General features: G+C 34.5%; 1 protein-coding gene across 3 annotated transcripts in view; it reads right to left on the bottom strand.

The window, feature by feature from the left end:
* LOC150110194 (katanin p80 WD40 repeat-containing subunit B1-like) overlaps positions 1-14012 on the bottom strand; it is a 351290-nt gene that overhangs the window by 183773 nt on the left and 153505 nt on the right. For all 3 annotated transcript variants that reach the window (XM_090392102.1, XM_090392114.1, XM_090392108.1), the window contains exon 7: positions 4082-4197. In XM_090392102.1, coding sequence (XP_090248228.1) covers positions 4082-4197 — 116 coding nt within the window. The remainder of the gene's footprint in view (positions 1-4081; positions 4198-14012) is intronic.

The following is a 14012-nucleotide window of genomic DNA, read 5'->3' as shown; positions in this document are numbered from 1 at the left end:
TTTCCTTTGCAGAAACTACACTGATAGTCTCTGACAGTACGTGAAGTATATACATTAGTTCTTTCTCTCAGCGTGAATAGTATCCTGTAACAAGTGCCTAAAATGAATATAAGCCTATAGTTATTGGTAATTGTGGTTTCTCTCTTAAAGGTTGGCTGTATTCTGGGCAACCGACATTTCCTCTTTTTTCCACATTAGCTTGATGGGTTGATAAAATAAACTACAAGAGAGCGAGTGGAATGGGAAAAAATGCATTTGTTTGTTGAGTTGGCATTTACTAGCACATTAGTGCTTATAATGCATCAAGCCCATAAATTTTATTTAAAAAAAAAAAATTGTGTGAGCAACACAAGGCTCACTAGAGGGGATTAAAGCTAGAAAAGATCTCCATAGAGCCTTTTAAGAAATATGGAGAACTGACCAGGATTTCTGTTCCAAAATCAAATCTACTACTTTTCGTGGTGTTAGTTAGCAGGTATTTACCAGGATACTGAATTAATGATGCTAGCAGAAAATTTAGGATTGGGCCAACCAAACTGTATTTTTATTGGTTTAAATCAAAACAAAATGATGGCATAACATGACAAAAGTTTGTGTCAGCTGGAGCAATGCCCAGTGAAAGAAGATCCTGCTGTTTTTACTAAGGTAATCAAGGTGAAAAGTGAAAATTCAGCTTCTGGAAAAAACTACATCAGCAGAATTCAAGATAGGCACCACAAAATTAGAAGTGTCAATGGAAAAGATGTAGAACTGGCAGAAAGATTCGAGCACCAAGTTGGTGCTCGAATAATTGGTGTTAATGAAACATAATTGGTGTTAATGAAACATAATTGGTGTTAATGAAACAAAGAAGACAAAAAAAGGGGAGGAGGCGAGATTCTTCTAAATAATAAATACAAGATGTTATATTCAGTCGCTAACGATCTGGGAAAGGAAAAAGTAGCTATAGTATTCAACACTAAATATAAGAATAATCATCTTAAATGATAAGTAATATCAAGTGGGCAAACGTCGAAATGGACAATTAAAGAATGAGACTTATTTATACCTATTCTAACAGAATGGTTTACTAAGGAAGAACTGGAAAAATTTTTGAGTCATTAGAAAGCAGCTGACAAAGAAAATGTTGGTCATTGGAAATTTAATCAGCAAAGTAAGAAATGAATATCAGAATGAATATTCTCAAAAAAATGTATGTTTTTTGAGAATATTTCTTCAAATATTCTCAAAAAACATACATTTTTTGAGAATATTTGGAGAAAAGAGTAGAAGTAATGATAAATATCTGCTGGATTTCTGTTCAGGATAGTTCCAACATAAAGATATGCACAAATTTATGTGGAGAGAAGACATAAGAAATAAGACATCTCATTGACTATGTTACTGTTGATATATCTTCAGGAGATAAAAGTATGCAGAGATTTGAAATAGAGTGATCACTATTTAGTTTTGGGCAGAATGACAATGATAATATCGAAAAGAAAGACAATCAAAGTCAAGCATCTATCATACATGTGCTGTAGACTAAAATATACAAATATTATTCAAGAAAATAATGTAAGAGTATGAAAACAAGAACTAAGACTCCAAAGTATCAGTGGCAAACTCTGAACGGATTGATTTAGCCAGGGAGGCACACGCAATGAAGTTGTCTACAAGGATAGACAAATCAAAACTCTACGATGGACTCATAGAAAAGAACAAAGCATATTGAAAAATTTTTAGTAAGTTAGCATGTCCTCTAAGAGAATACAGTGAACAATATAAGAAAAAAAAAAGTAATGTGTAAAAGCAACTAAACAAAGTAATGGGAAGACTCTGCTAAGAGTACAGAAAAGAAATATCAGGAAGGTGGCAAAATGTTCTGAAAGCCATTGAAAAGCTTAGAAATAGAAGAAAGAGTACCAAAGGAAGTAGAGATGATAAAACTAACATAAAACCTGAAGATATTCTAGATGTTTGGAGTAATTTGAAAAATTGCTAACTGAAACAAACAACTTGTACACCAGTGGTAGAAAATATTCAAGAGAAATGCACTCATGACACATATCGACACTTGAGGTAGAAAAACCTATCAAAAACCTGAAATGCGAAAAGCAGCTAGAGAAAATGGTATCCAACCATGAAATGCTCAAATATGGAGAAATAATAGTTTTATAATGGCTACACTGGATAACTCAGAAAGCGTGGTTCATACAGTAAATGGATACAGATTCTGTGTATCCATCTACAAAAAAGGAAATTAAATGAATAGAAGAATCATGAGATTCCTCTATGAATCTCCCAATAAGTATGAGTGTCCCAAGAAAAATTGGTGTAAACAGGACATTATATCAAGCAAAACATAGTGCACACTTAAGTTGAAAATGTCAGCAGTTAGAATTGAGTGTGATACTGTAAAATGGTATTATGTAAAATCGACATAAAGTGTAGGTGCATTATTCCCACTGTTATCCATCGATTCACATTATAAAGGAAAATGGCTTTAAATGTAATATCGAAACTGGATATGTGAGCCTGTGTAGCTCAGTGGATGTGGCGTTTGCACACCACCGCGCTTGGCCGCACGAAGGAAGGCTTGGTTTCGAGTCTAGTCGGCGACTAGAGGAAATTTTCTAAGCCTTTTTTCGACCGTTTCCCGAGTTAGTCGATCTCTGGCACGGGCAAGCAGGTTTTTCCTCCCGGAAACTCGGGTTTTTTGTCCTGTAAACTCAAGAAAATCGACCGTAGAACCCACATTATTTCAGACATTAAATATATTGTGTTAGGGTTAGGGACCACGAGATGGCGGCACATTTGAGCCGTCTCTCTTCACTGCGTACCGCTTAATTAGTGATAGCCTTGGGCCATCTGTCTCTGATTGGGTACCAGTGGAGATTGAACTGCCCACTCAGTCTCCAAAAGTTAGATAGGGCTAAATGGCCTCGCCTACTCCCGTATATGGGAATAAAAAGGCGTTAGCTGATTTATTTTTATTATTTTATAACTGGATATGTTAATCTCAGCTGTTTACTTTATATGCAGATGATGTTATAATCCAAAATAAATCTACAAGTCAGATTCCTTAACGAACTACAACAAATTTGGCTTGAGAATCAGCAATAAAAAGACAAAGACTATGAAAACAGGCAAAACACTACAAACATCACGTCTTGAATAGAGAGCCTACAGAATTTTTCATAAGAATATTAAAATATAGAAGATATACTAATTAAAATACTTTAATCATTATTTTCCAATATTTCAGTAAAGTCAAATTGCCATTGTTAGGGGACAAGGTACAGAAAGATAAGTGTACACAGACACTATATGAGGTAAGTGAGATTTAGGTGGGACAAACATAAGGTATGCCAAAAGTCCTAAATTATGCCGATTAGCGGGCTAGTTTAGATGTTGGGCCGATAATCTGAGAATTAACATTTTCCAAATTTGAGACAGTGTATGCATCCAAATTTGTTGAGGCTTGGATAGTTTCTTAAGATGCAGATTCCAGAAAGAGTCTCTTGTATTTTATTGGCCATGTTGAAGTAATGTTGCCTTTTTTCTTGTGGTGGGTAATTTCTATGTCACCTCAAAAAATTCCAGATCCTTCCCCACCCCCCAATATATGGACTACCTAAAATCCATAAATAAAATGTGCCATTATGCCCAACTTGGATGGCACTGATTCACCTAACTACGAATTAGGCAGAGTGCTCTCCTACATAAGGTGTTAACACTCAGATCCTGCCCATTTTAAGTTCAGTATAGAAAACCTAATTTTTCACCACACTGACATAATGCAGTTTGATTAGAATTGACACTGCAGAGTTAAATAAATTGGAAATGGGGGGGGGGGGAAGCTCAAAGATAAAACACCATAGAAACAGCTCTCCCAAGGTTGAAGTTAAAGTAATACTTGAACACAAACTTCTGTGTGTACAGGGCCTACACATGCCAGCCCCAAACAGAATTTCTTATATGTATATAAATAAAATAAATTTTCACAGATGGAACATGCATAACTTCAGATATTACTGTATATACAGCATGCTATTTACTGCATACTGTAAAGAACTATAAAAATAGTTCATAAAGTTACCTGTCTGCACTGCCACTTGCAAGAAGGAACTCATTGGGATGAAATTCAACATCACTTATTGATCCCACGTGCTCTCCAAATTCTGCTAATAGTTTCCCTGCTTGTAGGTCCCAAAGCTGAAAAATATTTATATATTACTATTGACAGTTATTTCTTAAAATCATAATTAACAGTCATCTAAAACAGATAGCAATGTAGACGCACCATGTTCGGTTTAAATGGATGAATATCAATGTATGGTATAATGCAAACTCCATAAAACCAAAAAAATAAGAACCAATACTATACTTATCAGAGTGTATTTGCCTTGAAAAACATTTCATATGTATCATCTCTATTTTAGAGGATGTGTATTTATCTGTGAATACTTCTCAAATGAACCTCTAGCTAAAGGGGTCACATAAAATGTTGAATGTATTACTGTTGCAGTTAATTCAAATGCAAATTTTAAACCACCACTAAAACAAAGGATAAACAAAACTTAAACATATTATCACTCATACCAACTACTTATTAAAATAAAATTATAATTCAACTAGGAAAAAATAACAAATTTATACAGTTGACTTATACCATAGCAAACATACAGAGACAACAAGAACAGTTTGTTTGCATAGTTTGCTATAGAAAATTTCTTTCAGTATAGCACATAGTTCAGTATAGTTAGGACTTTTCAGGTAGTTTGTTACTGTGCTACTACAGTGAGAATCAACTGCACGTTGCAATTTAAAAAGGAGTCCATACTTATATTGCTCATGTATATAGGCATATTACTCTTCAGACTAACATCATTACTACTACTCAAGGGAATAACAATAATGGGAAATAAATGTTCTTGGATATGTATATTTTTGCAGTCATATACAACTTCTAGTACAATGATCTGTTCTTGCTAATTATCCCCATGGCAACTTTCATTATTGCATGCCAAGTGAGAAGTGCATAGCATTCGGCAAAATAATGAAACATGTACCTTTTGTCTAGAAAACTCATATTTAATGAATGTGAAGATGAGCCAGCACATTTATTTCAACATTGCACAATTATTTTTTTTATTTAATAAACATAAAAATCTCATGTCCCCCCTTTCAAACCTGTCACATCTTCTTCTTGTTAAATAATCATTGGAAAATTCCCAAAATACACAATGATATGCAAATCCTGCTGCCTTAAATGACATTAAGTTACTTCTTTCCTCATATATCTCCTATCTGCACACCATTAGCCTCTAGCCTTCATTCTCACTTCACTCAAGCTATGCACGGGACCATACAATGTTCCAATTTATGTTCCGACAAAGAGGTATGCATAAATTCACATGGACACAACATACAAGCAATAAGAATAGTATGGTCAAGTACATTATTGTTGATAGTGATATTTATAAATTGCTTCCTATTTTAAATAGGAAGCATCCTCCATTTATAATTATTTAAAAAATTTTTTAAACAGAATAAAAAAAAAATTAGATCATACTGAAAGGAAAAAAACATATGAAATGTTTAACAAAAACTTAACTCAAACATACAAATTATTAAAGAAAGTGAAAGTTTGAAAGCATTAACTGGGAGAGGCATTTGGCGACGTCTTCACAGACAGAAAAATCTGAACTTTGTGGTGAACTCAAGAAGTTAAAGTTGTACTCCTGGAAAGAAGAAATCTCATCAAAAGTTCCTTGCAAGTAAGAAAGCATAAGGGCGTAGATTATTACAGAGAAAAACATGACATGTGTAGAAGCTGATAAGCAAAAGTTAAATACTATGAATAAACAATAGTTAAAATATTATGTATACCATGGTATAAATTATAAATCTAGATAAAAGAAAAATATATGAAAAATATAGATGTGGATAATGTAAATTTAATAAATAGAAAACAATTTATTTTCAAAAGTAATGTATATAAATATTACTATATACGATATTTGGAAAGAAGTCAATGGACACCTGGAATTGGAGGAAATTGCATCGTGGCATATAACAGGTCATGTGTTTGTATTGATAGCTGTTATAAATGGAAGAAATATGATGCCCAAAAGTCAGTGCAACTATATCCGGGTTAAATGGCTGTGAGAGAACTGATGGAGTTTGAAAGATCATTATGATAGGATGCCATGTTGCAGCTATATCTGTTCAGCAAGCTGTTGACAAATTGGGCCATCTTAAAACAAAATTCAGTGTTACCATATTAAATGGAAATGCAGGGAGGTCAAGTGCAAGTGCTATTGCAGTGGATGACCCACCACACACCAAATGTGACCAAAGGGTGCCACAAAGGATAATACGTAAAAACAACCATTCGCCAGCTGACATAATGAGTGTGGAGTTCTGGCATCGACTGGAACATGAATTTGGACAAAAACATTCAGAACTGAGGCTGATAACATGGGTCTCCATGATAGGACCATAAGATGCAAGCCCCCACATTACCTGAACCAACATGCAGCATAGTCTTCAGTAGTGAAAAGAGCATGTACAGTGGTACATGAAAGCTTGAAAAGTTGTGTTATGAAGCAACAATTCACACCACACCCTCTACCGAGCAGATAGACAGATGTTCCGGATTCGTATATGTGATAGTGCACTGACTTGAGGATCAATATCTTCTATTTTAAAGACTGAAGGTCAATTATAAAAAAATTAAATTATTTACTTTAAACATATATTTATATACAATAAATAATACATACTAGGAATAATTAAATGGCCATTTTGAAAATAATAAATGAGCTCGATTTTCTCTCATACTCTATTCAATATTGAGAGACAAAACAAAATATTTCTACAAAAACAAACTGAAAATATCATTCAGTTAAATGTTCTGTAGTCTCACTTGGTCATATAGAATTTTCCGTTACTGTATCTATCTTTCAATTTTCTGTAGTAGGCATGAAGAAAATTTTCACAATGGAAATATATTAACTGAGCAGTTCAAAATGCATTTCCAATACTGAAAGTTACAACTGCAGATTACAAATTGCTACCTGGAATATATACAGGGTGTTCGGGATAAATTTGACAGTTTCGTAAGGAAAAAGAAAATCTTCTTTGTATCTATTAAATTTAATGAATTGACAAAAAAACATTACAGGCAGAGTTAATTACAATACAATCAACAAGATTTACTCAAAATAACCACCATTAGCATCGATCACAGCTTCAATTCTGCTTCGGAACCTCGAACAAGCTGATGCTACAGTCTCCCTGGGAAGGGCCGCAAAAACTGTTTTAATTTTATCCATTAACTGGGCTTTTGTATTACTGGAAGTGCGATTGGTGTCTTTTTCAACTGCGCCCCATACAAAATAATCCATGGGGTTAAGGTCTGGGGAGTTTGGAGGCCAAACATTTGGACTGGTGAAGTCGTAGAAATTTTCAGACAACCATTTTTGACTTTTCCCAGAGGTGTGGCAAGGGGCCGAATCCTGCTGCCATACATACAGCCTACCATTGGCTACCCTTGTTATCCAGGGCTTGACTACAGTTAGCAACTCCACGAACAAAGCCCGAATTCCAATGCCAGGGTTCTTCAACACCTGTTCCTGCAGATTTGCAAGGAATTCTGCTGTACGAACGCAATCAGATCGTCTGCTAGGGATCTTTCTTCTTGCTACATCCTCGTAGTCACCATTGCAAGTCTCTAGTTCATGCCTGATTGTTTTTACTGTATTCAGGGAGCATTGGGCAGCAGTCGTAATATCCTTATTTTGATGGCGGGCACGAATCATCATGATACAAGTTATTCTCTTCCATGATTCAGGTGGGTTCCAGCTATCCATCCTTTCTGACATCTTGTATATGAATGAAGAAGGGTCCAAACTTTTAAATGAAGAGAAGTGTGTGTTAATACATGTAACTTACGGAAAAATATAATTAATTATAAATATGTCAAATTTATCCCGAACACCCTGTATATCACTTGCCTTTAATTGAGCACAAAATATTTTCACATACAAAGGCCTGATATATCATACTGTACTTCAATTAATAGCTTCATAGTTTGATATTCCTGTAAATTAATTCAAAATACATATAAAAACTTTTCCGAGATTTGAGAACTTAACTCTATAGTTTATTAAACCTACTCAGCTCTGTTCCCTTGTTTGATCACTCCACTTTTCTAGCATTCCTGTTACCAAGTGACAGCTGTTCTGAAAACAACCACTAATGCGTATGTCCATTACTGAGATTCAAAGTGAAACTCAAGTGACAACATGGTTACTGTTGGGATTCTTGCTTGTGGCAAGCAAGAATTCCAATTTGACAATTTACTTTATTTCATGCTTACACGATGAACAGAATACATCATGAAAATTATGGAAACAACTACTGTGTTGTTTCTATAACTTCAACGGTTCGTCGTTGAAGGTCATCAGGTTATCATCAGGAGTTTACATATATAAAGAAACGCCAGAGGCGTTTTTTCTGCCAGAGGTCAGGCCAATAGTTTTAACGGTTGGTCAGTAACTTTAGCATACCATGTAGATTGTACTGCAGCTTGTTTCTTTCTACATGTGTGTACTTCAGATGATGACCTTAATGCGAAGGTCGAAATGTTGAATGTTTATTTTGGTTTATATTAAACTAAAGTTTTACTCTAACATGGTAGTTGTTTCCATAATTTTCATGATGCATTGACAATTTACTATTAGCTAGTTTAGAAAGTGTGTGTGTTTTAAAGTCTTATTTAACCTTTCACATATTCCATTACTTTGAGGATAATAGGGTATAGTAAAAAGCTTCTTCATATTTCATAACTTACATAATTGCAATATTAGTTCTGCTGTAAAGTTTGCTCCTTGATCAGATAAGTATTTCAGGTGTGCCATATCACCTTTAAAAATTTATTAACTATAGTTTTAGCAGTCTGATCCCTCATAGGTACTGCTTCTGGAAAGCGTAATAACATATCAATGGCTACAGGATATACTTACTTCCTTGCTTTGTTGTGGGTAGGTGTGCAATTATATCAATAGCTACAGCTTGAAATGGTCTAACTGGAATTGGAAAGGATCGTAGAGGTGTCTTACCTCTAAGAGGGAGATTATGCCAAACCTAGTTTGGCATAAAAGACCTTTCCAAAAATACCTGTCCTTAATTCTGTGTCAGGTTCTCTGAAATCCTAGATGACCAGCTAGATCATAATCATGCAAGTATACAGAATCCTAGGTTTCATGATAACTGGAGCTAAAATTTTTATTTTCATTTTACCCTCATCCATTTGCTTGATAAAAGCAAACCATCCTCTTCTAAACAGAGCATTTGAAGCAAAGAAAATTCTTCAAAAAAAGGGGAATAGATTCACCTTTTTGTAAACATTTTTCGAAATGGGATCTTCTTTCTGAGCTTCAACTGTAGAGATTTTTTCCCTTAATCTTATCCAATTCATCTATCTTGTTAATTTGAAAATCCTCATTCTTGCAATTCTTCTGAGATCTACTAGGAATTATTCCTACTTTACTAACTTTGTAACGTGAACATTCATTCTCTTTTAAAAAGAACTGATATTTTGAACACTTCAAGGATAAATTAACTTCATCTAATCTAGAAATAACTTTCACTAAAACATTTCTGTGAGATGTTAGGTCATTTGAGTATATAAGCAAATCATCTTGAAAACAAATAACTCCTTTACTTAACATATCTGACAGAATAGAATTCATTAGTGACTGAAAAGATATGGCTAAGTTTCTAGGAATTATGTCGTCTTCCTTGAGGAAGACGACATAATTGGTACTTCTGCCATCTTGTTGTGAAGGCAAAATATATTCTATCTTCCTTCTTTAAAGGAATCTGGAAACAACCAGAGTTCAGATCTAGTTTAGCGAAATACTCTGCTCCTTTTAAACCAATTAATAATTCTTCAATTTTACAAAGAGGAAAATCAATGGGTTCAGTGACTCGACTGATTTCTCCATTCCAATTTTGAGTTACTTTTCTATAATTTCTGCCTTTTCATACTCTTGTGGCAACAGTTGAACATGCTCTCTATATTTTATGGAGTTTGATATTGTTTTACGTAGATAGATGCCTTGAGTAGCAAGTTATACAGAATGTCAACTGCATTAGTACAAAACAGAGATAATATCTTCAGTGAAAACATTAGGAAATAACTGAAAAGCAGACTCAAAAAATGTATTAATTAATTTCTTTTCATTAAACAAGTCCATACTATCAGTTGCCAACTTCATTGCATATTCTATTAGGATTTCTTTTATTCTCACTAAATCTTCCTTTCAATCCATGTTTATTGCTTTAATCTCAAGCAATTCATCTTGTCTGGCTTCAGAAACTTCAGAGCATACACTTAAATCTCGCATCTTGTGAATAGATTATTTATTAAACCTAGTGCCATCCAAGAAATTACATGCAAACCGATATTTCATTAGGAAATCAAGATCAAGAATAACCTATATATTTGGATTAGAGGTCTCTGGAAGAATAATTAATTCATGAGAAACATTTAGAGAAAAAAAATGGAATGTAACAAAATACATCCATCTTTTAAGAAGTAGAAGGTATATTTCAAAGATACCTGTTAACTTAATTGGATATTTCAACCTTATAATATCATTAGGAACAAAATCTTTAATTTTATTAAAGTGACCAAGAAATAAGAGAAATATGTGCTCTTGTATCTAATAAATTAAAAAAATAAAAATTTAAAATTCAATAAAATCCTGTAAAAGTGTCAAAATGTGACCTAACCTGCTACTATTAACTGTCACTATGTGCTCTTGTATCTAATAAAATTTAAAAAAATAAAATTAAAATTCAATAAAACCTGTAAAAGAGTCAAAGATTTATCATTACTGATATGTGACATTGCAGCAATATCAGTTTGATGATTTGATTTACAAACTAACCTATTAGGGGGTGCTTAGGGGATCAAAGTTTATAAGTAAGAGGAGACCTCCACATAGAATTTAAAGGAATGCGGAGAACCGACCAGGGCTTCTGAAATAATGTCCAATCCTCGTCTTCTCTTGGTGCACTCTGTTGGGTCAACCTAGATACTGTATGAACAAGGATGGGCTGGCAATTTGGGATTTAGCTTAAACCAATATAGAAAATGATGGTACAACATAACAAAATTTCATACCGGCTGGGGCATCACCTGGTGGGTAAAACAAGCCCCCCTGTTGTTTTCACGAGGGAACCAGGACGAACAGCAAAAAGTCAGCTACTGGAACAAATCTGAAAGCACACCCCAACTCAACATCACCAGAGTTAAAGATTGGTACTATCAACATAAGAAGCCTGAATGGCAAAGAAATGGAGCTAGCTGAGGAATTGAATAAGTACCAGATTGACATAATAGGGGTGAATGAAACAAAAAAGACAACTGGTGAGAGTTTTCTGAGCAATAAATACAAAATTTTATATTCAGGCAATGATGATCAGAAAAAAGATGATGTAGCTACAGTATTGAACACAAAAGAAAGTAAAATCTTCTTGAATGGCAGGCAGTCTCAAGTAGAGTGATGTGGGCAAATATCAGAATTGGAAATTGGACAATGAGACTTATTTGTGCCTATGGTTGCACAGGAGGTTCTACCAGGTAGAAGTGGAGGAATTTTTTGATGCCTTAGAAAAAGCAACTGACACAATGAAAAAGGAACAGATGGTCCTTGTTGGGGATCTAAATAGCAGAGTAGGAAATGATTGTCAGACATACAAAAATATTTTAGGAAAATTTGGAGAAAAGAGCAAAGCTAATAATAGTGGCAAATACTTGTTGGATTTCTGCTCAAGACAGGGACTGGTTATTACTAACACCATGTTCCAACATAAAAATGTGCACGAATTCACATGGAGAGAAGAGGCAAGGAATAAGAAAAGTCTCATTGACTATGTTATTGTCATAGTGATGTTTTCTCCCTGGTGCAGGACACCAGAGTGTACAGAGGATTTGAAATTGGAAGTGATCACTATTTAGTTTTGAACAGGATAAAATTGAATTTCATATTGAAAAGAATAACATGTAAGAAAGTTTTACAGCGAATAAAAGTTGAGCAGCTCTCAGATGTGAACTGTAAACTAAAATACACAAAGATTATTGAAGAAAAAAATGAGAGAGTTTGAGAAATGGAAACAAACCTTGGAGATTCAGTTGCAAGCCTTGAAGAAAACCCTGATTGATTCAGCCGGAGAAGCATGTGGTGAGATTGTCTGCAAGGATAGAAAAATCAGGACTCCATGGTGGACACAGGAAGTTAACGAGGCAGTGAAGGAAAAGAAGAAAGCATATCAAAAGTTCCTGGCAAATAAGTCAGCTTTTGCTCATAGAGAATACAGAGACAAATGTAAGTAAGAAAAACACTGTGTAAAACTAGCTAAACAAAAGTCATGGGAAGACTTTGACAATAACATAGAAAATAAATATCAAGAAGGTGATAACATATTCTGGAAGTTGTTGAAAAATCTTAGAAATGGAGGAAAGAGTGCTGTAAAAGGAGTTAGAGATGATAAAGTGACACGAAAACGGGAGAAAGAGATATCCTTGAAGTATGGAGTGATTACTTCGAAAACTTGCTAAATGAAACGAGCAGTGATAGCACAGTCGTAAAAAATACTCAACAGGCATACAGTCAGATATACATATCCATACCCGAAATAGAAAAAGTCAAAGGTTTGAAATGTGGAAAGGCAGCAGGAGTAGATGATATTCAACCAGAAATGCTGAAGTATGGTGGCATAAAAGTCTTACAGTGGCTGCACTGTATAGTTCAGAAAGCCTGGACAGAGGGACAAATTCTTGATGATTGGAGTAGAGCTCTAATAGAACCCATATATAAAAAGAGAAATAAAACTGAATGTGAGAATTACAGAGGTATTTCCCTACTGAGTGGTCCTAGCAAGATCTATGCAAGTATACTTGAGAAATGGTTGAGAAGAATTGTGAAAGAAAAGCTGGATTCAGGCCAAATAGATGCTGTCAGGATCAGATCTTCACTTTACGACAAATAGTTGAGAAAGCATGGGAATATAATAAAGATCTGTATTTAAGTTTTGTCGATCTGGAAAAGGCATATGACAAGGTGCCAAGAGAGAAGCTATTCAATAAGCTACAGTTATATAGTGTCAATAGGGCATTATATCAGGCAATACTTAGTCTTCATTTGAGTTGTAAGTCAGCAGTTAGAATTGAAGGGAAGTACAGGAAGATGGTTTAATGTTAAATCTGGTGTGAGACAAGGATGTACATTATCCCCTCTGTTATTCATTATCTATATGGATCACATTATGAAGGAATGTGGTATTAAACCTGATATCAAAATTGGAGATGTTAATGTCAGCTCTTTGCTTTATGCGGATGATGTTATACTTCTAAATAAATCCGCTACAAGTATGCAAGATTTGCTGATTAAATTGAATAGCTGTTGTAATAGATATGGTATGAAGGTCAGTATTCAAAAGACGAAAAAAATGAAATAGGTAGAATTGCTGAAAATGTCAACTGTGTTGTGAATGGAGAACCTGTGGAACAAGAAACATTTCAGCTACTTAGGCATGATTTTTAGTGAAGATGGTAAATTAAATATAGAAATAGACAACAGAATCAACAAAGCTGGTATGGTGGGAAGTTAATTGAATAAATTTGTATGGAATAAGAGAGAAATTAGTTGGAATACTAAATTAACTGTATACAAGACGGTTTTCAAAGCAGTTTTAACTTATGGATCTGAGAGCTGGGTCAAAAGTAAAATACTTGACCAAAGACTAGAGACCGCAGATATGAGAGTCCTGAGAAAGATTAGAGGCGTGAACAGATGGCATCAATGGCAATATCATATTAAAAACGAGGATATTAGGAAAGAACTAGACATTGTCAGCATCCAGGAATGCATTAGCAGAGCTAATCTCAGGTGGTATGGTCACTTAAACAGAATGGGCGAGGAAAGATTAGCAAAACAAGTGTTCTCTGCCAG

Source organism: Typopeltis vanoorti, chromosome 1 (genome assembly GCF_054136105.1).
Source record: "Typopeltis vanoorti isolate ZY-2024b chromosome 1, IOZ_Tvanoo_1.0, whole genome shotgun sequence".
Lineage (NCBI taxonomy): Eukaryota > Metazoa > Arthropoda > Arachnida > Uropygi > Thelyphonidae > Typopeltis > Typopeltis vanoorti.
The sequence above is the reverse complement of the archived record's forward strand: the minus strand, read 5'-3'. Positions and strand labels throughout refer to the sequence as shown.